This window comes from Rhinatrema bivittatum, chromosome 2 (genome assembly GCF_901001135.1).
Source record: "Rhinatrema bivittatum chromosome 2, aRhiBiv1.1, whole genome shotgun sequence".
Lineage (NCBI taxonomy): Eukaryota > Metazoa > Chordata > Amphibia > Gymnophiona > Rhinatrematidae > Rhinatrema > Rhinatrema bivittatum.
Genome location: NC_042616.1, coordinates 628,294,114 through 628,319,318, shown reverse-complemented (window position 1 = coordinate 628,319,318; position 25,205 = coordinate 628,294,114). Strand labels below are relative to the sequence as shown.

General features: G+C 44.1%; 1 protein-coding gene across 1 annotated transcript in view; it reads right to left on the bottom strand.

Annotated features, from left to right (window-relative positions):
- Positions 1 to 25,205, bottom strand: part of SNTG1 (syntrophin gamma 1) — a 2,212,578-nt gene that overhangs the window by 864,574 nt on the left and 1,322,799 nt on the right. Inside the window, exons 9-10 of the mRNA XM_029591258.1 lie at positions 9,667 to 9,710; positions 9,533 to 9,574 (exon numbers count right to left, since the gene is read on the bottom strand). Coding sequence (XP_029447118.1) covers positions 9,533 to 9,574; positions 9,667 to 9,710 — 86 coding nt within the window. The remainder of the gene's footprint in view (positions 1 to 9,532; positions 9,575 to 9,666; positions 9,711 to 25,205) is intronic.

Genomic DNA, 25,205 nt, shown 5'->3' with positions numbered 1-25,205 from the left:
CCCCCCCCTTCTAGGCCTCTCTTTACATGGTCGTGGCTTTTCAGGAAAGGTTCTATGAAAAGTTCTGAGGAGCTCTTTGTCAAGAATGTTGTGGGAGGGTTCCCATGAGTTCTCCTCGGCCCCATAACCCTCCCAGGCTAAGAGGTATTCCCATCTACCTCGACGCCAATGGATGTCGAGGACCTCTCTTACCTGGAGTGATGAGTCTGGTTCGACAGATATCTGTGAAGGTTAAGGATCTCTACGAGAGGGCCAAGAGAGGACTAAAGGCTTCAACAGAGAGACATGGAATGTGTTGTGGATACCCATGGCACGAGGCAGCTGGAACTGATAAGACACTGCTCCCACACTTCGAAGCACTTGAAAAGGGCTGATGTACTTGGGAGCCAGGCGATGAGAAGGAAGTAACCTTAATTGCGGGTGCTTAACCACAACTTCTGACAAGGACAGAAGAGTGGAGCGGGACGTCTATGGGCATCAGAGGTACACTTGGAGTGCTCAGTGGCCTGGGTAAGGCATTCTTTGACTTGATTCCACACCTGGCGAATGGTGTGGGCCATGAAATATGCAGCTGGAGAAGGAACAGTCAAAGGAGCTGGAAGTGGGAGCTGAAGTTGTCGTCTGAATACCACGGAGAATGGAGATACATCGGTGGCAGCAGCAACGTGGTATTATGCGACAACTCAGCCTAGGGTAGCAAATCGGACCAGTTGTCCTGCTGGTCATTCACGTAGGAATGAAGGAATGTTTTAAAGATCCGGTTGGTCCTTTCAGCTTGACCATTGGCCTGTGGGTGATAGGCCGATGTGAAATTCAAGGCAATGTTAAACTTTTTGCATAGGGAGCACCAGTACCTGGCGACAAACTGTGGTCCTCGGTCGGATATAATTTCCTTTGAGAGTCCATGGCGATGGAAAATGTGCTTTAGGAACAACTTGGCTAGTTCTGGGGCTGATGGGAGGCCCGGCAAGGGAATAAAGTGACCCATTTTTAAAAAAACATCGATGATGACCCAGATTAAGGTATTGTTCTGGGACGGAGGCAGATCTGTGATGAAGTCCTTTGAGATGTTGGACCATGGCTTGGTAGGTGCTGGAAGTGGTTGGAGTAGGCCCCAAGGCCGTCCGGTAGGTGGCTTCTGTTGGGCGCAGACGGGACATGTATCTACATAGTTCTGAGAGTCTTGCACCATGTTGGGCCACCAGTAAGATCTTCGCAGTATCTCTATGGTCCTGGTACGACCCGCGTGTCCTGCCAACTTGGAATCGTGGGCCCATTTCAGAACTTGTTCATGTAATCTACGTGGAACAAAGGTTTTTCCTACTGGAACTATAGTGGTCATGGCAAGGGATATGCAGGCAGGATCTATGATGTGTCTGGGAACATCAGGAACATCCTCTGGTTTGAAGGATCTTGATAGTGCATCAGCACAGAGGTTCTTGGAAGCTGGGTGATAACATAGAACAAAATTGAACTGTTCAAAGAAGAGCGCCCATCGGGCTTGTCTAGGGTTCAAGAGTTGAGCTTCTTTAAGGTGCTCAAGATTCTTATGGTCAGTGAAAATCGTAAATTTATGTTGCGTCCCTTCTAACCAGGGGCGCCACTCTTGGAGCGCCAACTTGACGGCGAGAAGTTGTCGGTCACCAATGGTGTAGTGCTGTTCTATAGGAAAGAACTTGTGTGAGTAGAATGAACAAGGTATCAATTTACCCTTTGGAGAAAACTGACTTAAGACAGCTCCTGCTCCAATTGCAGAGGCAGCGACCTCAACGACGAATGGACGTCTTGGGTCTGGATGCTGTAGACAAGGACCAGAACAGAAAACTTCTTTTAGCATCTGAAAGGCGACTTGTGCTTTGGGAGTCCACACATGAGTGTCAACCCCTTTCTTGGTCATATCGGTGAGTGGAGTAGCTAGGGTAGAATAATTGGCAATGAAGCTCCTGTAATAATTAGTAAAGCCAAGAAAACATTGTAAGGCCCGTAGGTCTACTGGATGGGGCCAGTCTCGGATTCCCTGGACTTAATCTGGATCCATGGAGAAATCTCGATCAGATATGATGTACCCTAGGAAGGGTAAGTGATTTTTCTCGAAGAGGCACTTTTCTAACTTGCCATAGAGATGATTTTCTCTTAGACGTTGGCGGACAATCCGAACTTGATCTCGATGGGATTCAAGGTCTTTGGAAAAGATCAGAATGTCATCAAGATATACGACTATGAATGAGTACAAGACTTCTCGTATTTACACGTGTAACCTTTTTAAAATCCGGCCCTTAATTGTGAAATTAATCCACCTATAGATGCATTAAACATGAAATTCCTAGACTGGACAATTGGTTTATTTTATCATCCTCTTGGTGTGATGTCTCAAATAACCTGATTGGTTGACATTTAGGGGATAATATTCAATCAATGACGGATTGCAGTTATACCTAGAGTCATCAAGCCATGATGGTTTTTTTCAGGGGAGGGGTTCCCACTATTGCAGGGGGATGTCAGCATGATAGTGGGGTCCTTCCCCTGAAAAAACTTTGCAGTTCAATGGCACATTCTTTTCTCTCATGGCTAAATGCCACAGGAAAAAATTAAACAAGTGCCGGCAAAAATAAGAAGCGGAGAAAAGGGTTGAATCCTGGCTAAACCCACTTGGTCCTCTTGCCTCTTGCCACATTGTGCTTTGCCACTTGGGGGGGCATCTCTTTTGGGAACATACCCCTCAGGTGTTTCTCAGCCTATGGACTGCTGCAGGGTGTGGACTCCAGTGATGCTACTTGGGCATTCTTTGCAGGATCTCCAGCAGCAAGTTCGTCATGATATTGACTGCTGCAGCCAGCATCCTAACATTCTGCAAGTTTGAGGTAGTCTAATCTCACAGGATCTGGTTCTGCCTGTTGACAGCCCTCCTGAGGTGCAGTAGCTCTGCCCGTATGTGTTGGAGGTGTACCCCATGCCTCCTTTTCAGTTGGGCCAGATACTCATGCATGGACTCCTCTTTTGGTGGCACGGAGATTGTTTGAGCTGGTGCTGGGCCTGATGCCAGTGACGTTGGCGGTGCTGTGATGGTGGTATGGAGTGCACAAATTTGGGCCTCAAAATGTGGCATGACAGGGCTTCTGTGCTGCTCCTGCAGATGGTGTGGTGCTTCAGGCTGGCGTTGTGGTGTGCTGACTCAAGGTTGTGTTGATTCTGTAGTATCTCACTCAAGGCTCTGTTCCTCCATGAAGCCAGAGAGGTTGAGGGACACATTGAGTAGGCTGGGCGAAACCAGGGGTTTCATCTTCTGCAATTGATCCTAAACCTGTGGCTGCTGCTGCTCCTCCTCCTTACTTACCTGGGTCTGGGCATCCATCAGGAAGGGCCCATGCAAAAGGGCTGCTGCACTGCTGGTCCCTGCTGCTTCCTGGCTGGGACCAGCTGCTTCGTGGGCGAGAGCTGTGGAAACAAAACATAAGACATAAATTTCAGCAAGTATCCTTTTTTCATTTGGCATCAGAGGTGCACTTTGCTTCTTAGCATTGTAGGCATCTTATGCCAAATGATATGTACACCCATTGCTGCCTGCCCATTTACAGGTGAGGTGAACTTACCGGCTGCGGCTCGTGTGGTGTCCAGCCTCTCAGCCATGCCCTCGAAGACATCTGGTCCAAGCCTTTGCATGAGGCACTCCTCCATGGGGGTGAGGATGATGAGACAAGGTGCTCCTCCTCCAGCCCACCATATATATTTATTTCTGGCAGCCACTTTAGCTTTCAACTGCACCTTGATGTCCTGGTACCTGTAGGCCACCTGCTCCCTGCTTCATTGGACTCCGCTGTGCCTGGAGATGCCCTGGGCTATGTTGTGCCAGATCTGGCCCTTGGATGCCTTTGAGGTCTTGGTCACCTGGTTGTCAAGCAGCATGGCATAAAGCTCCAAGACCCGGTCAATGACCCTCTCATTATCCTGGATGCTGAAATTGATAGCCCTAAGATGAAGGCAACCTGCTGCCTGACTGCCAGAAAGAGATGCCACTTTTGCTTCCAGAGAAGTGTCCTCGCTTTCCTCACACTCCCTCCCACTCCCGCTCCCCTCCCTTACTCCCCTCTCCTGCCCCTGTCCTTCCAACTCCCTTCCCCTCTGCCCTCTCTGTCTATCCCTAGCCTGACATCCTCCGCCCTCTGCTCTCGCCTGCCTATCCCCTTTCTCCTCCCACCTCTTCCTATCCCTTCCCTCCTGCCTATCTCTACTCTTGTACTTGTCCCTACTCCTACTCTTACTTCCCCTGGAACTCCTGCCCTCATCCTCCCACATCCTCTCCTCCCTCCTCCCTCTCCCAACCTCTCGCCTCTCCTCTCCTGTCTCCCCAAGCCTCTCATGCTCCATCCACCTCACTCCTCCTCCTCACCACAAAGACCACTCCTCCACCAACACTCCTCTACTCCTCCTTACTCCTCCATACACACACACTCCTCCACTCCTCCTCACTCCTCCACTCTTCTCCACCACCACTCCCCACTCCTTCTCACTCCTCCTCTACCACTCCTCCACACCAAAAGACAGACAGACAAACTCCTCTAGCAAACAAAAACTTTCACTCCTACAAAGAAGGCAAAAGACCAAGGTAAAGGGAAACAGATGGCAACAGAAAACAAGACAACTCACTCAGTAATCACTATAAAGAACCTCCAATTAGCCACCAACAACACTTACTTATCTCCTCTCTCCAAACTCCTGACACACCTTCAAAGGTGCAGCTGCAGGAAGCCAGGATATATAAACTGTTCTTATAATGAACCACGTACTAATTTATGCTAGCCACGTAAAATGATGCACTACGCAGTGACGCAACATGTGGTGCGTAGATGTAACACGCGTGTGTTGATGTAACGCCCCATACACTGATGAAACGTCACGTACGCTGACACAGTGCTGCATATGTTCTTTACTTATGTGATGTGGCAGGGTGCAAATTAGCCTAACCATGCCCTTTTTTTTTATCATAGGCAGTATTTTCATTATATTTATAGTGATTTGATGAATCTAGGACATACTTTGTTATAACTTTGAACAGTGCTTTTTTTTTAGTTGGAAGTTATTCCTCAACACTGAAGCAATAGTTTTCCCTATATCATTGAAACATAATAAATGACAGCAGAAAAAGACCATTAAGCCTAGCTTGTCTGCCCCATTATTCTGTCCACAATGCTGACGATACATCCTTGCCCCATTCTGTCCATGTAGAATGTAAGAGAAAGAAAATATATTTGGAGTTTGCTTTGACTCAGTGTTTTGGTGAGTGCATTGATTTGTTTTCTTTTTTCATTCTTCATTGCCATTGTCATGAAACAGGAGAAGAAAATCAGTACTGCATAATTTAATAGTTGACTGGCATAACTGTAGTTCTGTCCTTTGCTATTTTGATATCAACTACAATGATAATGTGGCTTCTGTTGTTCATAATGGAGGTACCAGCAGGTAAGACATGGCATGCTGTTTTCACTGCTGTAGCAGAAACCGTTGTGATGGTGGGAATGTAGCAGGCATGTAAACCAATGTACTTGTAAATGTAAAAGAGAGTCACTTTCTGGTGAGCATGAGTAAAATAGATAGGGGAGGAAGGAAGAAAAAAGATTAATTTCCCTTATTTTCTTATATGGCTTTTGCCATATCAAAAGACATAAGGGTTTTAGAATCTAACACACATTGTAGAATAGTGCTGAGATGTGCTCTGGCTCTCAATTTATCCTACAGCATATTTAAAATGAACTGCAAATGAAAGACATGTATGTGCTATTTAATAGAGCTCTGGGTCAGATTACTCAAGCTATAAATAATACTGGCATTCTCCTCAGCTCTGTAAGGGGGTCATTTTCAAAAGTGATCACTAAATGGGGGCAGAGTCGGCCCCGGAAGAGGAGGAGTCAGGGCCTCACCGGGGCCGACGCTGCGTAGACATCGTTGGCTGTGAAAGGTAAGGACCTTTATCGCCGCCAGTTTCGCAGTGGTGTGATGGCTGCCGGGGGGGTTGCCGAGGGGCTGCCGGCTTTCGCAGGCCCACCCCTCCGCTTCGCCCCCCCCCCCCCACCCCCCATCACCACCGGATTTTCTAAGGTCTGCGACCTGTAACTTTCTAAGGTCTGGATCTGTAACTTAGGCCTGGATTTTCTAAGGTCAGTGGAAAAATATTTTTTTCTACCAACATCCAACAAGACTTGATAGATACAAAATTATTCTAATGTGGGCAATTTTTCATTGCTACCCTCTCCTTTATGATTTAGTAAGCTTCCCACTCCCCCTCTCTCCTCCTCTCTGCTCCCCTCTCCCTCCGCCCGAAGACACAGATTGGGTAAAAACCTTAATGAAACTGAGATTTTATTTGTTCATGCAGAAACCAGGCCACTCACTTTTTTGTGCCATAAAGACATTTCCAGACTTCAGCTAGAAGATGTTTACGTATCCAGAAGCATTCATTTGTTTGGAAACAGGGCTAGAAAACTGTGTAGTGCAATGTGTTTTGAGGCAGTTAGAGTCGTAATGAGCTAACACAATTTAAATACCACCCACAAGAAAACAGATGCCTCCAGATCATAGGGATACTAAAATTATTGACAGTAAACACAGCAACACCACAGGTCTGATTCTATGAACTGGCTTTTTCTCTCAACCCCAGTATAATGGGGAAAATCCTTTTGATTAAACCATGTTCTTTGGACTATGACCTCTATAAATGGTGAGGTGAATATTCAAAGCCATTTAGATGGATAAATCACAAGTTATCTATATAAATGGCAAGTTATTCATCCAAGTTATCCATCTAAGTCCAAGTTATCCATCTAACTCATAATTTTCCATCTAACTCTATATTATCCAAGTAATCCATCTAACTCCTTATAATCCATTTAAAAGTTTAGTTTTGAATATTGACCTCATATTTCTAGCAAAAATCAAGGTACCTAGGTGCTAAGCATTTTTCTCACAGCTCCAAAATGGAAAAAAAAACCAAAACCTCGATTATATCTGGCCATATTTCAGTGGCCAATTTTAAAATGAGTGTGTGTGCGCCCATACATCTGCATATGGAAACACGAGCAAAGATAGGCTGGAATTTTAAATCGTGCACACAATTGCAAGCATACATTTTAAAATAAACAATCACGCATAAGTAGGCTCCTAATTTTAAGAAGTTATTCAAGCAATGCTAGCGCATGTGTCTTCCTTAGGACTTTGGCAGCTTTTCCACACATATGATAGCAGATTTTAAAGCATGCTCGTGCGAGGGACATTAACAGTTTTTCCAGTTAATCCTCCAGTTTATCCAGTTAATACGAATGTCTTCTAGACCCCTCTGGTTATTCATCTTGCAAGCCCCCCAGTTAATACAGACCCCCTCAGCCTGTCCTATGAATCCTAACACTCTAGATCTACAGACTTGCTTCTCATCAGGAGCAGCAGAAAAATTGCACGAATAACAAGAATACACGCTCTGCAGTTTCCGGTTTTAAAACACAGAGTTATGCACATCAGTGCTGGCCCTGCCCTGGAATGCCCATGCTCCACCCATGCCATATCCCTTTTCCATCCTCTTATATTACATATGTTAATGGGTACATAAGCATGTAATTTGCGCCATTTTATAATCTGCATTGCTTGCGTATGGCCCACATAGTATGTGGACATTTTTTTTTTAATTTAATCTTTATTGAATTTTCAAAATTTTAGAAAGTATCCTCTTTGTACAGAAAATATGGTGACACATAAAACAGAAACAAATTTTATATAAGAAAACAACATTAAGGCATATCCTAATATATACTACCCATTAGACCTCCAGCAATAGGGGAGACTTCATAGCAATTTAGGAGGACTTCCAGGAAATAATAAAAAAAAAATAAATGAAAAGCACAATCCGATTCTACTACTTATTTTAATTATAATGATCCTGTAGATTAGACATTGCTAGCTTGTAGCACAACTCTTTGGGATTCTAAAAAACTTTTTAATTGCTCAGGCTGAAAGAATACGTAGCTATCCTTATTATTTTTTATTACACACTTACATGGAATGTCATCCCTAAATTTAAAGCTTCTTGACGAAGCGCAAGAAAGCTTTTCCTTCTCTGTTGTGTGGATCTTGTCATATCCGGAAAAATCCTTATTTTTTGTCCCATAGAAAGAGTGTTTATTTTCTTAAAATATACTCGCATAACATCACTTAACTCCTTTTCAGTAAAAAAGGAAATAAGTAAAATTGTTCTTTCTGCAATTTCATAGGAAGAAGCTGAGGTTTCCAAAAAATCAGATAGATTTTCCAAGTCCACAGGCACTACTTGTCTTTGTGGATTAGCCCTAGTTGTAAGAAAATATACTTTGTCTAGGGGGGAGCTGTTTCAAATGAATAATCCAATATCTCTAAGAAATATCTTTTTAACGTATCCCGTGGAATCTCTCCCACTACCCTAGGAAAATTTAATAAGCGAAGATTTAAATGTCTTAGGGCATTTGCAATATCCTCTACTTTCCTATTAATTAAATTACAATCTTATATAATGGTGGCTTGTACAGCCTTAAACTGTTAAATTTCACACTCCACATTTTGAAATTTTTCCATCATTTCTTGACGATTTGTTACACAATTATTATTCATTTGTTCTATTTGTACAGATAGCGAGTTGATTTTTAATGAGCAATCTGAAAAAGTTCTCACCATTGTTGAAGTCAGGTCCCAAAGAGAGTCTAAAGTAACCACCTCTGGCTTCTTTGATGTTAAACTTAAGCAGGGAGGGATCAGGGGTTTATCTCCAGGCTTTACCCCCTCCTTCTACCTCCTGGGTTTCAACACCTTTCAGTTCTAGAACTCCTGCTTCACTCCCAGATGGTATTAGGTAGATCTGCACAGGATCAACTGCCAACCTCACTCCTTCCTCTTCTAAGACCTGGATCCTCACACTGGGGGTCCCTTCTGAGCACGGTGTCAAAATGTCCCGTGTTGCCGGTGGTGGACGATCATCCAAGGGGCTGAGGGTCACTTCACCCGAAGTTAAGGAAGATTCTCCTTCTATCTCCTTAACAGCCGGTACTCCTGCCCCACTCTTAGTAGTAGATCCGGAGCAGTGCATTATGATTCTTTGCCCGATAGGCAAAGTAGGGCTGCAGGGGTATGCCCTTATCTTGCCTTTCCTTTTAGGTGGCATTATTTTGTCCAAGGAAAGTCACTGAAATTAATTCAGATCAATTCACTGAAATCGGAAACGAGCAATAAGCTGTGTTCCTGCATTGGCGTGCTGTCTTCATCGTCCCCTTGTGGGCATTTTTGCACGAGGAACGCTTTCAAAATTGACCTCATAGTGAATATCTCAGTGATTTAAGCTATCCAGATGTTTTTCCCACACATACTATCTATTCCATAGAAGAGAATAAATAGGAAAGGAATAGGACATTCGATTATACTCTAATTGATCCAAAAGTATGTCCTTAGGAATACTATAACACAATGTTCAGAGGACTAATTTACATGCTATGTTCATGAATTAGGAAAACTAATATAAGCTTACCACTTCTTCATGCCTGCATTTTCTCACATTGATTCCATTGATCTATAAGAAAAAAGGTAATACTGAGAATTGTAAATGCAGTTCAGTAACGTGGAATGAATTGGAATAGAAAGTCCTTAGATCACATACAGTACCTGAAGAATTGCATCTCCAATGAAGAGCAAGCCCGACAGTTCAGCTGTAACAATACAAATTGTAATATTAATGTGCAGCATAATTAAAATATAATTATTACACAATACTTGTGATATACATAGAGTATTTCATGCAGATAATTATTTTTTAAGTTAGACACACAGAGGTAGATATTCATCCACTATCTGTCTGGGATAGTTAGCTAGATAAACATATCTGACTAACAAAGCCAGGATATTCAGCAGAGTGGCTGTGCTACTGAATATACCTATCTAAAAGTTAGCAGTATATCTGGCAAATGTTATATCTACGCAATAGCAGGTCTAACATATTTGGTAAATTTATCCAGATAAGACTGAATGTCAGGGCTTATCCTGCTCAGGCCTAGAGCCATTAAGCCGCAAAGATTTTCTGAGGGAGAGAATCCCCAATCATTGGGGGGGGGGGGGGGGAGGTGTCACCCCAATAGTAGGGCTTATCCCCTGAAAAAACATTGCAACTTTATGGCACATTCTTCTTCACATGGCAAAACACTGCGGGGCAATTAATATGTCTAGAGGCCCTTTAACATAATGGTGGTCCCAACCTCAAGAGACCATCATTGCCTTAAAGGGCCAATAGTCCCCCCCAAAAGTATCATGGTCACATGGGGAGATTGAGTAGAATTCCCCCAAGGCAGCCATTCAAGGCAGCCCTGACTCCCTCAAAACAATATAATACAAAAATGAGCCTTCACGGCGACAGGCCAGACCCCCCCCCCCAACCTCCTCGTCCCCAAGCTAGCAATTCTAATTAGGGCCTTGGCCCCCCTCCCAAGTCAACAATACCAAGTAGGGTACCAGACCCCACCCCCCCAAGTGAAGAATACCAAGTAGCGTCCCAGCCCCTCAACCCCCTCCCCCGAAAACAATCCAAAGTATGGTCCTGGGCCCCCCAAGTCAACAATACCAATTAGGATCCTGGCCCACAATACACCCATCCCCCTAAAAATCTACATCCCAAAATGAGGATCCAGGCACCCATTCCACCATCTGACCCCTTCCCACACCCCAAAACTTTACAGTTTGTAGAGGGTCTTTGTCATGGCCAGGGTGCACCCTCACACCCAGACTGGTCAATGTCATTTTCCAAAATGGTGCCGACATGACTTAGCCCCAGCCATGTGACTGGGGCAAGATCCAGTGATCATATCCAAGCCACATTGGGGGGGGGGGGGCGGCTGAGACCCAAGTCAACAATAAAAATTAGAGTGCCATCTGCCTGACATCCTCCCATACCATCAAAAGGTCTACATATCAAAAAGAGGGTCTAGTCCCACACTCCATCATCCCACCCCCCAAACCTTTATAATTTTTAAAGGGACCCATATCAAGGCCAGGTTGCACCTTTGCACCTGGCTCGGCCAGTGCCATTTTCCCTGGGCCTTGCCCCAGCCATGGTTAGTTTGGTGCCATTTTGGAAAATGGCATTGACTGGGCCGGGTATGAAGGTGCACCCCAGCTCCAACAAGGGGCCCTCTACAAATTGTAAAGATTCAGGGTGTTCAAGAGAATGGTTGAGAGGTGGGGTGGGCAACAGGAAGTGTACTTGTGGGAGGTTTGGAGGTCTCAGGCAGGTGGTGCATTTTTTGTGCCACAGTTGGCAATTTTAGCTGGATACTGTGAATCATTTGGCCTCCACCATGCTTTCCGTTTGCTGCACCAAGTATACCTGGAATAAACTTTCAGAGTCAGTGTATTATAGACATGTGATTTGGCCAAACCTTTCTTTTTCCAGCAGTTTGGGCTGATTTTTTTTCGGCAGCCCCGAATTTCGGAGTTAGCGCGCACTAACGGGTTTGCTTGCTTGTCAATTAAGTGAAAAATAATTTTCTCTGAATTGTTCTGAATCTCATAGAGTGTTCCTAGACTTTCTATATTTTAAGAGTAAAGATCTGTATTTACCTGTGGGCCAAAGATGAGATTTGTACAATGTTCTCTCAACCTAGCTTGATGGACTCTCTATCTGGGTAACATCAAGCTAGGCTGAGAGAACATTGTACAAATCTCATCTTTGTGTGAGTTTCCTCATTCCGAAGGACATCAAATCTTCAGAAAAGTGTACTGTTCTGTTCGTACATCTCACTCTGCATGTAAAAGTGGCCCCTAACCCCTACACTACTACCTAAAACTCACCTCGAGTTATAGGTGGACTTCCTATAGTAGCATAAATAGCTGCTTACGATGGTGCCCCCCCCTCCCCACCAGAGGTGCTCTCTCTCTCTCTCCCTCCCTCCCTCCCTCCCTTTCTCGCCCTTCCCAGCCTAAAAATGCCCAAAATGGAATTTGCAAAAAAAAAAATGGGCATATTGCACAATTGAAAAAGGTGTAGTTATTTTCAGCATTAACTGTGCAATTTTGTTTGTTATGGCTTCACAAAGCCAGATCACTTTTTCAGAAATCCTACCCCCAGTCCCTTCCCTTTAAAAAATTTGCATTGTACCATGCATTATGGTGCTTATTGCATGCGTTAAGGCATTTTTCGCATGCAAAAATGCAATTTGATAAATGACCCTGTTAGTGTGTTGTTTGGGCATGATCTGAAAGATACTTTACTTAAAAATAATGATTACCTGCTTTTGAATATAATGAAGGACTTCTTTTGTGTGTTTGACTAATGTTCCACAGTATTGATCAGAGTTCAGTGCTCTGATGTAAGTGCTTTCATTACTAGATTAATAAATGAATCTTTTGACAAGAGACATGTGCCTCCAGCACTGAAATATGCAACAGTTTGACCATTATAAAAAAATGCTAATTTGAATCCTGCTGATGTTGGTAATTATCACCCAATCTCAACTTTGCTTCTGATCTCTCAGATATTAGAAAAGCCATTTCTAAATCAACTGCAAGACTATATTAATGAGTGTAATCTTTCAGTTGACATTTTCTTAAACATGATTCCTGCTGTGAGGGGAGGAAGGCGACACACTGTACATCATCACAGTTACATCTGATACTTGGACTGAATGTTATGGGACCTCCTACTACTGTGGGTCTCCCTTGGACTTGGATGCTGCTCTGCTGGTCTCAGCTTGTTCCTGTGCTGTGAGTCTGACTCACCCTGTGAGGTCATCAGGGGGTGACGACCCCTTTAAATCAGGCTGTTGACACCAGAGAGTTTTCAACATCAGCTGCCTGCCTGCCTGATAACATTTGCTACCTGGACTGTGTGCTATAGGACCCTTACTATCATGGGTCTCCCTTGGACTCAGATGCTACTCTGCTGGTCTCAGCTCATCACTGTGCTGTGAGTCCTGCCTCCCTGTAAGGTTATCCGAGGATGCCAGCCCCTTTAAATCAATTCATGGACACCGGAGAGCTTTCAACATCAGCTTCCTATCTTCCTGATAACTTTTGCTACCTGGACAGTATGCAGTGAGACCCTTACCATCATTGGTCTCTCTTGGACAGATTCTGCTCTGCCAGTCTCAGCTCATTCCTATGCTGTGAGTCCCCCCCCCCTGTGAGGTCATCCAGGACGCTGACTCCTTTAATCTGGGCCATGGAGACCAGAGAGCTTTCAACATCAGCTGCCTTACCTGGTTTGGATATTTATTTATTTATTTATTTATATTTTTTGTTTGTTTTTATATACCGGTGTTCGATTCACATATCACATCGGTTTACAAATAATTTATGACAGGTACAGTAGGTCGCAGTTATCTGAACCCAGTTGTTCTTGCTCTGTCACAAAGCGCTGAAGGGCTTCGACTTTCATGAACCAGCGCACGCCTCCCAGAATTTGAACTTGCACCTTAGCCAGGTAGACTAAGACAGCCTGGAGCCCCAGATTAATCTTGAAGAAACAAGATATTTTTATTGTCATAGAGCAAAGCCTTACCAGAGCGTCCAGTCCGCAAGATCTCATCTTTATGCGCAAAATTGAGGATTTTGGAAATAACCACCCGCGGTCTGTCAGATTGTGATCGACTAGGCCCTAACCTGTGTGCGTGCTCCACATGGAGAGGCCCATGCACGAGGGAGAGACCCAGCTCATGCGAAAGCCACAATTCCAAAAATCCAGCCAGGTCTATCTCTTCCAGGGTTTCAGGCAAGCCAATGAACTGCAGATTCGAACGCCGAGAACGGTTCATGAGGTCTTCCAGGAATGCTTCCTGTTTCAGCAGGGAGGTTTTAAGCTGAGCCAGCTCCGTCTGCACTGTACTGAGGCAATCTTGGGTCTCAGAGACTCGCTGTTCTACCGTGCTAAAACATGCCTCGAAGCTGGCCAGAGTCCCCGATAGCTCCCCAATTGCTCAGATATTCTTTTTAATTCCGGCACGTGTGCCTCCACTACCGCCGTTTTGATTTCCAGCACAGCTTGCATTTGCACCACGTCTGAGGGCCCTGCAACATCATCCGGAGGCACCTCGGGAAGGCGGACCTGTCCTTGTCCCTATCTTTCTTTGCCGTTCGGTTCGCCACGGGAGTCGAGTATAAGTCCCCACAGAGGTACTTACTTACAATAACTTGCCTGATTGGTAAACGTTTTAGAAAAACAAGCGAGGATGATGTTGGACGTGTGAATCGGAACCCCAGAAGAGGATTTACATCTGTTCCCCTCAGCACATCACGTGATCTAGGAGACTTTAACTTACATGTAGATCAAGATCCTACCTCTCATGCTAGTAACTTATTTTTTATCACTAGGCAAGCCTGTGATTGGCAAGTAATTATTACTACCACAAATTATAGAGCTGGACATATTTTAGACCTGCTCTTTCTTAATCCTACTGAATTTTCCACCAGTGTGGCCAAGATAACCATGACAGCTGTTCCTTCATTTGATCATTTCCTAATTGGTGCCATTACTGCCATCAACTTTATCAAATAACACTCTACCTCTAATTCCCTTTCTTCCACTATCTTTAAACGGAAACATATTGACCTTGACCAATTTACAGAGCAACTATTTCCCATGATTTCTACTTTCCCAAATGACTCGATTGAGACCATGGTCAATATTTGGAACTCGGCATTATTGGACACTGTAGATAAACTACCTCCAATGAAGAAAATCACTGTTCACAGGAAACTCACATCTTATCCACTATGGAAAAAGCCCTACATAGGGCTGAAGATATCTGAAAGAAACATAGAACCTCCAGCAATCAAAAATACTAAATTGAACAGCTAATGAAATATAGAGTTGCCATTAATTCTGCAAAGAAAGATTATTAATCTAAATGTATTAGAGCTTCTGGTAACAATCCTCGAACACTGTTTAACACAGTAAACTTTTTTACCAAGCACCAAGACTTTACAAATAAATATCAAATTGCTACCTCACCACCAGAACTTTGCAATGCCTTTGTGAATCACTTCAACTCTAAAATTACCAACATTGTCAAATCTTTCCCTTCATATGCCTACCCCATCACATGAGTATTTGATGTGACATCTACTTCTATTTGGGACATGTTTGAAAATGTTTCCATAACTGAAACTCTCCAAATCATCTAAAAATGTTTTCCTCATGCCCATTAAGTCCCTGTTCCACTACCCTGTTAAAACTGATCAGGGATCATATCTCTGAACCTATCACATATATTGTAAATGCTTCTCTTTCTTCTGGAATCTTTTCCTCCTCTTTAAAAATTGCTTCAGTTTTGCAGATAACAAATATACCATCTTCTGACATTACTAACTTCAATAATTTCCATCCAATATCCTCCCTCCCGTTTCTCTTTAAAATAATTGAATCAGCGGTTCTCAAACAGTTAATTCAATATCTCAATGACAGTTCAATATTGAATGAATTTCAATTTGTTTTAGACCTCACCATAGCACAGAAACATTATTCCTATCAAGCACTGATACAATCCATCATGGAGTTGATTCTGGAACCTCTTACATCTTAATTTTCACTGCTGTGTTTGATACCTTTAACCATTTTATACTTCTCTCATTCCTTACCGAGATTGGCCTGGCTGGAACAGAATATGCTTGGTTTAAATCATACCTTCAAGATTGCTTTCAACAGATCCACCTGCATTCATGTTAGGATTTTGCCTTGGCCTGAGCCAGGCTGCCGACACCATTCCCAAGCATGGCCGGAGGCTGCCACATTGTCAGGGCCTTCGCGGTCATAGTGCCACCACCCAACCCAATGTCTCTTGTCTCTTCGTGGCTCCTAGCCGCCACCGGAATTCCCCTTTGCAGCATGGAGTGCTGCTGCCGCCATTGCTGCCTGAGCAGCAGGGAAGCTGTTGTCCATCTTCTTCGTGGCAAGAACGCCGCCAGTGTGGCCTCTTCTCTGTCTGCTTCTTCCTGCTTCTTCATAGGCGCAGGCACGCACCTCTCTTCGACATTTAAAGGGCCAGCGGCAGGAAAAGTCCCATGGCCCTTGCTGATGATGTCATCCTTATTCGCCTTCTTCAGCCCTATAAAAGGGCCCTGCTTCTTTCCCTCAGTGCCTTCGGATCCAGTCTTCACAGTGTCTGTGGTCATCAGATCCAGGTCCTCCGTGGTCTTCCTGTGCCTTGATGGATCTTTGTTCCATGTTCTTCATGTTCCTGAACTCCGTCTCCTTGATGTTCCTGATCTCGTCCCTCATCAGAGCTCCCTCATCACCTGTCTCCTATTCATGATGTTCCAGATGTCCAGTTCTCCTGATGTCCAGATGTTCTGTGTCCTGAGGTGCCATGTTCCATGTTCCTGATGTCTGCTGTTTCTGTCTTGAACTTGTCTGTCTCATCTTCAGCTCTTCGTCCAGTTCCCAGGTCCCTCATCTGCTCACCTTTCCTGGCATGCCACTGTTGTGATCTGTGACCAGCCCATGGGGGGGGGGGGGGGGGGGGGGGCTGTGTAGGGCACCTTGTGGTACAAGGCCTTCTTCTCGTCTGCAGCGCAAGCCTCCAGAAGACTCCTGTTCTTAATGTCTTGCTTCTGAAAATACTGAGTCTTGAATCCCGAGTCTTGAATCCTTTCCCGGTCTTCGGAGACCCTTGTGCCTGCTTCCGTCCATGCCTGCCAGAACCTGCTCCGCTTCAGCGTTGTCCGCGATCAGCCACAGGTGGCTGTGTAGGGCATGCCCCGTGTAGGCCTCTACTGAATCTTCATCATGTTCCAGTCTCAAGTTCCATTACCTCATCTGGAGTCTGCTTCACGTTCAGCGTGGTCCGCGACCAGCCATGGGTGGCTGTGTAGGGCGCACTGCGATGCAGTTCTCACCCATTACTTTCGCATGACTCCTGAATCCTTGCCTGAAACTTATGAGCAACCTGAATTCTTGCCTGAGTCTTCTGAGTAACCTGAATCCTTGTCCGAGTCTTCTGAGTATCCTGAGTCCTTGTCCGAGCCCTTCTAGTCTTCTGAGTATCCAAGTCTTTGTCTGAGTCCCCTGAGTATCCAAGTCTATGTCTGAATCCTCTGAGTATCCTGAGACTTCGTCTGAGTCTCTGTGTTCCTGCCCTCAGCCTCTGTCTGGCCTCATGCACTTGTTGTTTCCAAGCGGAGGGTCCGGAAGGGCTATCAAGTGGCCGGAGGGCTACTCTCGAGACCAGCATTGCGTTGCTGGGTCTCATTGGTGTGTGTACGTCCAGTGGAGGGCTGAGCCTGACTTGTTCCTGTTCTGGATATTCCTCACCTTGTCTTCAGTCCAGCCTTGCTCCTGCTCCACCAGTGCTTGTACCGGCTCACCTCTTGCGGTGTGTCTTGAGGCTCCTCCCTGAGCCGCGCCATGATCCAAGGGCTCACATCCTCCCTTGAGATGGGACTGCACCTCTGCACGCCTAACAGGGCCTGGGGGTGCACTACATAACAGGATATGAAGGCCATGAGTTCGGTGAGCTGTGCCTGTGATGGGTTTCCAGTTCTTGGACATTTTGTTAGCCTTGATTTTGCCCAGAATTTTTGCTTAAGTTCCTGAACACTTTGAAACCTGTTTCTGGCCCAGAATTTTGCTCTCAGTTTCCTGGACATTTAATACCTTGCTTTTAGCAAATGTTTTTTCTTTTTTTGCTTGTCTCTCCTCTTCAGCTGTCTGGATCCCACGACCTGCAGCAGGTGCCTGCATCCAGATCTCCAAGTCCAGTCCAGTCCTAGAACCCTCTCAACCTGCAGGAGGCACCTGCCATTGTTCCAGAGACCATCTCCGTTCTTACCACTATGATGTTGGTTCCTCTCCATGGGTTCATATGATATGCAGGAGGTGCATGCACCCAGGTTCCACATCCAGCATCAAGTTCATCTCCAATGCCAAGAATCTTCAAGCATCAGGGAGTATGTCACATTAAAGTGTACTCCACATCAACACTCTGGATCTTTGGGTTCGTATGACCTGCAGGAGGCACCTGCACCCTAGACCTGTCTTCGTTTCATCACGTCCAACTCAGCCCCTGCCTGCTCTGTTCTCGTGCTTGCCCTGAGGCAATCTTCAGCCTGAACCTTCTCTCTGCTTGTGCAAGTGGTGAATCCAGCCATGGATTCCATGTCAGTTCTTCACAGACATCACCTTGTTGTGCTTCACCTTCATGACTTCAACACGGCGAGTCACTTGAATCCACAGCTTCAATCCAGCCCTTGCTCTGTGTAAGTGGGATTCTATCCTATATCATCATTGTGAGCCATTCTGCATCCAGAGAACTCACCACCATTAATCCTCCAGCGTCCTTCATGCAGCATTCCGAGCCACAAGAATCAGGAGTTGGAAGATCCTGATTCCCTATCTTCTGCACCTGTGCATTGTCTTGCTGACAGGCTAAGGACTGCAACTACCATCCTCTAGTTTGTCTGGTATGCCTGCATCGCCTTGCTGTTCATCCTGCTGGAGGGACCCTGTCTTCCTTGGGAATCACATGGCGATTCTACTTTGCTGTTCTTGGGTCCGTGAAAACGCCTATGGTCATCTTCCCCAGAGGTTTCCATCCTTTGACCATAGGCATTTTCACGGACCCAAGAACAGCAAAGTAGAATCACCATGTGGTTCCCAAGGAAGATAGGGTCCCTCCAGCAGGATGAACAGCAAGCCTCTGGAAGACTCATGTTTTTAATGCCTTGCTTCTGAGAATCCTGAGTCTTGAATCCCGAGTCTTGAATCCTGTCCTAATCTTCAGAGACCCTTGTGCCTGCTTCTGTCCATGCCTAAGACTCTGCCAGAATCTGCTTCGAGTTCAGCATGGTCTGCGACCAGCCATAGGCAGCTGTATAGGGTGCGCTGTGAAGCAGTTCTCACCCAGTACTTTCGCATGACTCCTGAATCCTTGCCTGAAACTTTCGAGCAACCTGAATTCTTGTCTGAGTCTTCTGAGTAACCAGAATCCTTGTCCAAGTCTTCTGAGTATCCTGAGTCCTTGTCTGAGCCTTCTGAGTGTCCTGAGTCCTTGTTTGAGTCCTTCGAGTCTTCTGAGTATCCAAGTCTTCGTCTGAGTCTCCTCGATATCCAAGTCTATGTCTGAATCCTCTGAGTATCCTGAGTCTTTGTCTGAGTATCCGTATTCCTGTCCTCAGCCTCCGTCTGGCCTCACACACTTGTTGTTCCCAAGCGGCGGGTCCAGAAGGGCTATTGAGTAGCCAGAGGGCAACACTTGAGACCAGCATTGCGTTGCTGGGACTCATTGGTGCGTGTAGGTCCAGTGGAGGGCTGGACCTGCCTTGTTCCTGTTCCAGATATTCCTTGCCTTGTCTTCAGTCCAGCCTTGCTCCTGCTCCACCCCATGTGTCTTGGGGCTCCTCCTTGAGCTGCGCCGTGATACAAGGACTCACATCCTCCCTTGAGATGGGACTGTGCCTCCGTGCTCCTAATGGGGCCTGAAGGGCGTGCTCCGTAACAATTCATCCACTTCACATTGGTTTCCTCTAAGTAATGGTGTCCCTCAAGGTTCCGCATTTCCTGTGGCCTTATTTAATATTTACATTGCCCCCATCTGCTCTCTTCTTTCCACTTTAGGTTTTTCATATCAAATTTATGTTGATGACATTCAGTTCTTCTTTCTAATCAAACACAACTGGCAATCTACTGTTTAATTTATAATTCTCTGTCTGTTATCCATTAATGCAGGTCTATCTCATAATAAGTTTTGTTTAAACATTTCAAAAACAGAGATCATGGTATTGGGCAATTCTGCCCCCTTAGATATGCCACATACTTTTTCCTTCTGTAATACTTCTCTCCAGATCCCTCACACTGCTCGGAATCTGGGAATTATCTTTGACTCCAAGATAGACATGGAATCTCACATTAAGTCTGTTCTCCAAATATCTTATTATAAACTCAGTCTCCTCCAACATATTAAACTTCTTCTCAAGCCATATGATTTTCATACAGTTCTTCAACCCTTAGTACTCATAGGAATGGATTGCTGTAACTCTTTATATGTTGGCCTTCCTCATAACACAGTGAGACTGCTTCAACTCATCCAAAACTCTGCAGTTCGATTACTTATAAACACTAAGCCCATTTTTTTGCACTCATTACATTGGCTACTACTCCAATGGTAAATCACATATAAAATACTGTCTATAATTTTTAACCTGGTCTACAATATCACTAATCCCTGGTTACTTACAACCCTACTTTTTCATGTCCCTTCCTGAAATTTAAGATCATCAAGGCAATGCTTGCTTGAAGTACCATCTCCAAGACTTACCAGTTTGTCAATCACACAAGACCAAGCTTTCTTGATTGTAGGCCCAACCATCTGGAACTCGATCCTTCCATCCATTAGATTCATGTCCAGCATGAAGGACTTCAAGAAAGTTTCAAAAAGCTATCTAGTCAAACAGGCATATCAAGATATCCCTGGAACGTAATATCTGTTATACCCTGCAAGTTCCCTGGTGCTGTCCATTAGTTGTTTGTTTATTACAAAGTGCAACATATAGAATTGAGTTTTTTTTATTTCTTTTTAGTTTGTCTTTTCTTGATTAATATGTTTTTCTTTTATTATGAATGTTTTATTGTAACCCCCTCCAAACATTGGAGAGTGTAAGCAACAAGTTCTTCTAAATAAAATAAATAAAAAATAGATGACCACCAATTTGGGTTTCATTCTTATCACAAGATGGAAACTCTTCTTCTAGCCTCCTTTGAAACTATTCAGAAAGAGAATAAAAACTTAGCAGGGATCTTGGATATTTCTGCTGCATTTGACACTGTGGATCACTCTATTCTTCTGGGACAGTTAGAATCTATTGGACTATTTGCATCTGTTCTTTCTTGGTTCACCACTTATCTTGCCTCTCGCTCATTTCATGTAGCAACTGGAGATGTATCAAAAAAGGAAATGTCAAATCAACAGGAACTTGTATTCAATCCCCGATACCCAGAGTTTAACTGGTATTTGTATAATAAATATATTCAAATTATTGTTTTTAATTGTAGTTGAACCGCATCATCAAGCCTGACGGCATGTTCTCTGTATTTTCAAAACGAGAACCGCCCAGACTTCTAATCATTTGCGGCAGGAATGAAACTTTATGTAGTCTTATTTACTTATATTTTCTTTTTCTTTTTCAATTTTTATATGAATTTACTAACATACGGCCGAGGTTTCGCAGCGAAAGCTGCTTCATCAGGAGCTGTGCGAGTGCAGGATCTTCAACGAAAATATAGAAAACCTTTCTCTGTCAAATCAATTCCTTCAAACCGGACGAGTCTTGTCTCACCATCTTACACAAAAGGAACAAGCTCTTCGAACGTGGCAACTGGAGATGTTACATCTAATTTCTATCCACTTATCACTGGGATTCCTCAAGGTTCTTCCCTGTCTGCAACACTATTCAATATTTATTTGACCCTGCTTTGTTCTTTTCTTAGGAAACTTGGTGAGGTTTTTAAAATGTATGTATATGACATAAAATTCCTTTTGCCTGTTAGCTCAACATTGCATATGACATTCGAGAAGCTGACTGCCTATATGAAAGAAGTAAAAAATGGCTTTCTGCCAATAAGCTGGCTTTGAACCTTAAAAAGACTGAAATCCATTTTATGAGTCTCACCATGATGACTGAAATTCCAGCCACTTTTTCTTTTGAGGGTCAGCACACTCCTATATCTATGTAAGTGCATAATTTAGGTATGCTTATGGATCCATCACTCTCAATGCAACTGCAGATTAATTCCATAATTCATGCTTCACATTATAAAATGTGGGTGCTCTGTTCTGTTAAACCATATGTAAATACTGCTGATTTCTGCATAATTACTCCAGCTCATGTCTTATCTCCTTTGCACTACTGTAATTCACTGTATCTAGGTTTGCCACTTTCCTCTCTCAGTTCTCTACAGTTAGTCCAAAAGTCTGTTGCATGTGAGCATATAACTTCACTTGCCAAACTTCACTGGCTTCCAGTGGTCTGGAGAATACAATTCAAAGTATTGTGCTTGGTGTTTAAAGGTTTGCATATTTTTGCCCTCCCCCATGCTTTGCCTCTTTTATTCAAATGCATTACCCAAGCCTCACACTGCACTCTTCCTCTGGAAACTTGTTTCAGTTACCACCCTTACCACAGTCTAAGTGTTTAAAACGTTTTCAACATAAGAAGAGAATATTCAGTGCTGCCATTCCTTTTTTATTGAAAGATTTACCTAACAAGATAAGGGCAGAGAATGATTTGCTTTGTTTCAGGAAGTTATTAAAATTCACATGTTCCAATTAGCATTCAATTAATAAGGAAACTACTATTTATTTATTTAGTTATTTATAAAGGCTAATACTCCGCCTATAACAAAATATTCTAGACATGTGAAAAGATATCAGCAGGATGTAAGAACTTTTTTCTCATTCTGTACATTTTTTTTTTATATTCTGCTTTTTGGCACTTCAAAGTGTACATCAAAGCAGATTACATTCAGGTACTATAGAGGCCGGATTTTAAAAGGGTTACGTGCATAAGGTATGCGCGTAACTCTTTTAAACCCCCCCTGCGCGCGCCGAGCCTATTTTGCATAGACTCGGTGGCGCACACAAGCCCCGGGATGCGCGTAAGTCCCAGGGCTTCGCAAGGGGGGCGTGTCAGGGGCGTGTCGGGTGGGCGGCGCAAATTTCGGGGCGTTCAGGGGCGTGTTGGGGGCTTGGCGCTGGCCCGGGGGCATGGTTGAGGCCTCCGGACCAGCTCCCAGGTCGGGTGATGGTACGCCAGCAGCCCGCTGGCGTGCACAGAGTTACGCCTGACTCTGGCAGGCGTAACTTTAACAACAAAGGTAGGGGGAATGTTTAGATAGGGCCGGGGGGGGGGGGGGGTTTAGGTAGGGGAAGGGAGGGGAAGGTGTGGGGGTAGAAGGAAAGTTCCCTCCGAGGCCGCTCCGATTTCAGAGCGGCCTCGGAGGGAACGGGCAGCGCGCGCAGGGCTCCGCGTGGAAGTTGCACAAATGTGCACCCCCCTTGCGCGCACCGACCCCGAAGTTCTGCTACCCTTGTTAAATGTAACTGCACCTTCGGTCACCACAGTTCCAGTTTGATGTATCTACTGCACCCCTGTTTCAGGTAAACCAGCAAGATATGTTTTTCATGATTGCCGGTATATAAAAACCTTAAATAAATAAATATATAAAATAAATACATTTTATAAGATATGCGCGGCTATGCGTGTATCTTATAAAATCCATGTGAAAACAAAAGTACACGCACCTGTAGATTTATAAAATCTTCCCATAGGTATTTCCCTTTCCCCAGAGGGCTTACAATCTAACAGGCTGATACAGAATGGTGCACTTGGCTGAGCGCACCGTTTAGCCCCCGTTTGAATGCGTTTTACATGCGCTATTATTACCCCTTATACTGCAAGGGGTAATAATAGCGCGTGGAAAACATGCAGCCAATCCCCCCGAAACTAATAGCGCTCATCACATGCAAATGAATGTTGATGAGCCTATTAGTTATCCCCACGGGATACTGAAAGTAAAATGTGTGGCCAAGCCGCACATTTAACTCTCAGAAATTAACTCCTGACAGCCGCCACTTCCGCATATAAGGAGGCGCTAGGGTCGCGCTAGTGTCCCTAGGACCTCCTTATTAGCGTGGGCCCTAATTTAAATAGAGAATTGTGCGCCCAGGAGAGGTGCCCAGGCACGCGTCGGGAGAGCGAGTGATCAACACAGAGCGCCGGCTCTCCTGTGGGTTTTTTTTAATCGGCCTGTAAGTTTGTACCTGAGCCACTGGAGAGTAAAGTAACTTGCCCAAGGGCTTAAACCCTGTCTCTTGGTTCATAGCCCACTGCTCTAATCACCACTGCTCTAATCACTAGGCTACTCTTCCACATATTTCTTGCTTGTTGCTTTATTTGATTTGACTGGTTTATTTTATTTTGCACTGTTTGATGTATTTTTATATGTGCTGCATCTGTTAATATAATTATGAATGCAATTATGGAATCCGCTGAGATTTATAGATCAGTGGAATAACAATTTTTAAAATAAGAAGATAAATAAGAAGATAAAGCCTGTTGCTAATTTTTGTTAATTGTAAACCGCGGTGATGTATCTTTTTACGTACTACGGTATATAAAAACCTCTAAATAAATAAATAAATAAATAAATAAATAAATAAATAAAATACAGGCAGACATAGATAGACGTTGTTAAACATCTCACTATTTGATGGTCTCCACTGTATTTGTCCTGATGAGGTAGATTAGAGATTATTAAAATGGATATTGCCCCTAAATTGAATTTTATTTATAGCATGTTACCTTATACAAGTTGTTGGAGTCTATTATAATTTCTCAATTCCATTGGAAATCTAAGATCCCTCAAATTACATTGAGTAAACTGAAATTGTCCAAGGAACTATTAATGGTCTCCTTACCTGATTTTGCTGCTTACCATCAAGCATTTATACTCTGTCAAGGCTGATATTGGCTATAAGGCGAGGCTGATATACAAAAGCCTCTCTGGCTTCAGTTGGAGGAGGCTAAGGCCTCTCCCATTCTGCATTATATAGAAACATAAAAATGACGGCAGAAGAAGACCAAACGGCCCATCCAGTCTGCCCAGCATACTTATCTGTTACTCTTGGCCCTTAGTAACCTTTTGGTTCTATTTCCCTTCCACCCCTGCCATTAATGTAGAGAGCAGTGTTGGAACTGCATCTAAGTGAAATAGCTTAAGTAGTTAGGGTATTAAGCACCGCAATAAGCAAGCTACACCCATGCTTATTTGTTTACTCAGACTATGTAATTCAGTCCTTGATTGTTGTCTGTATATAGATCCCCTTTTCTTCATTCCCCACTGCCGTTGAAGCAGCGAGCTATGCTGGATATGCATTGAAAGTGATGTATCAGTTTTTCTCCCCTGCCATTGAAGCAGAGAGCTATGGATATGCATGAAGTAACAGTCGTTCTCCCCTGCCATTGAAGCAGAGAGCTATGCTTGATATGCATTGAAAGTGAAGTATCAGGCTTATTTGGTTTGGAGTAGTAACTGCCGTGACAAGCAAGCTACTCCCTGCTTTTTTGTGAATGCAAATCCTTTTTTCCACATTTCCTCATTGCCATTGAAGCTTAGAGCAATGTTGGAGTCACATTAACCATGTGTATGTTTATTGAATAAGGGTATT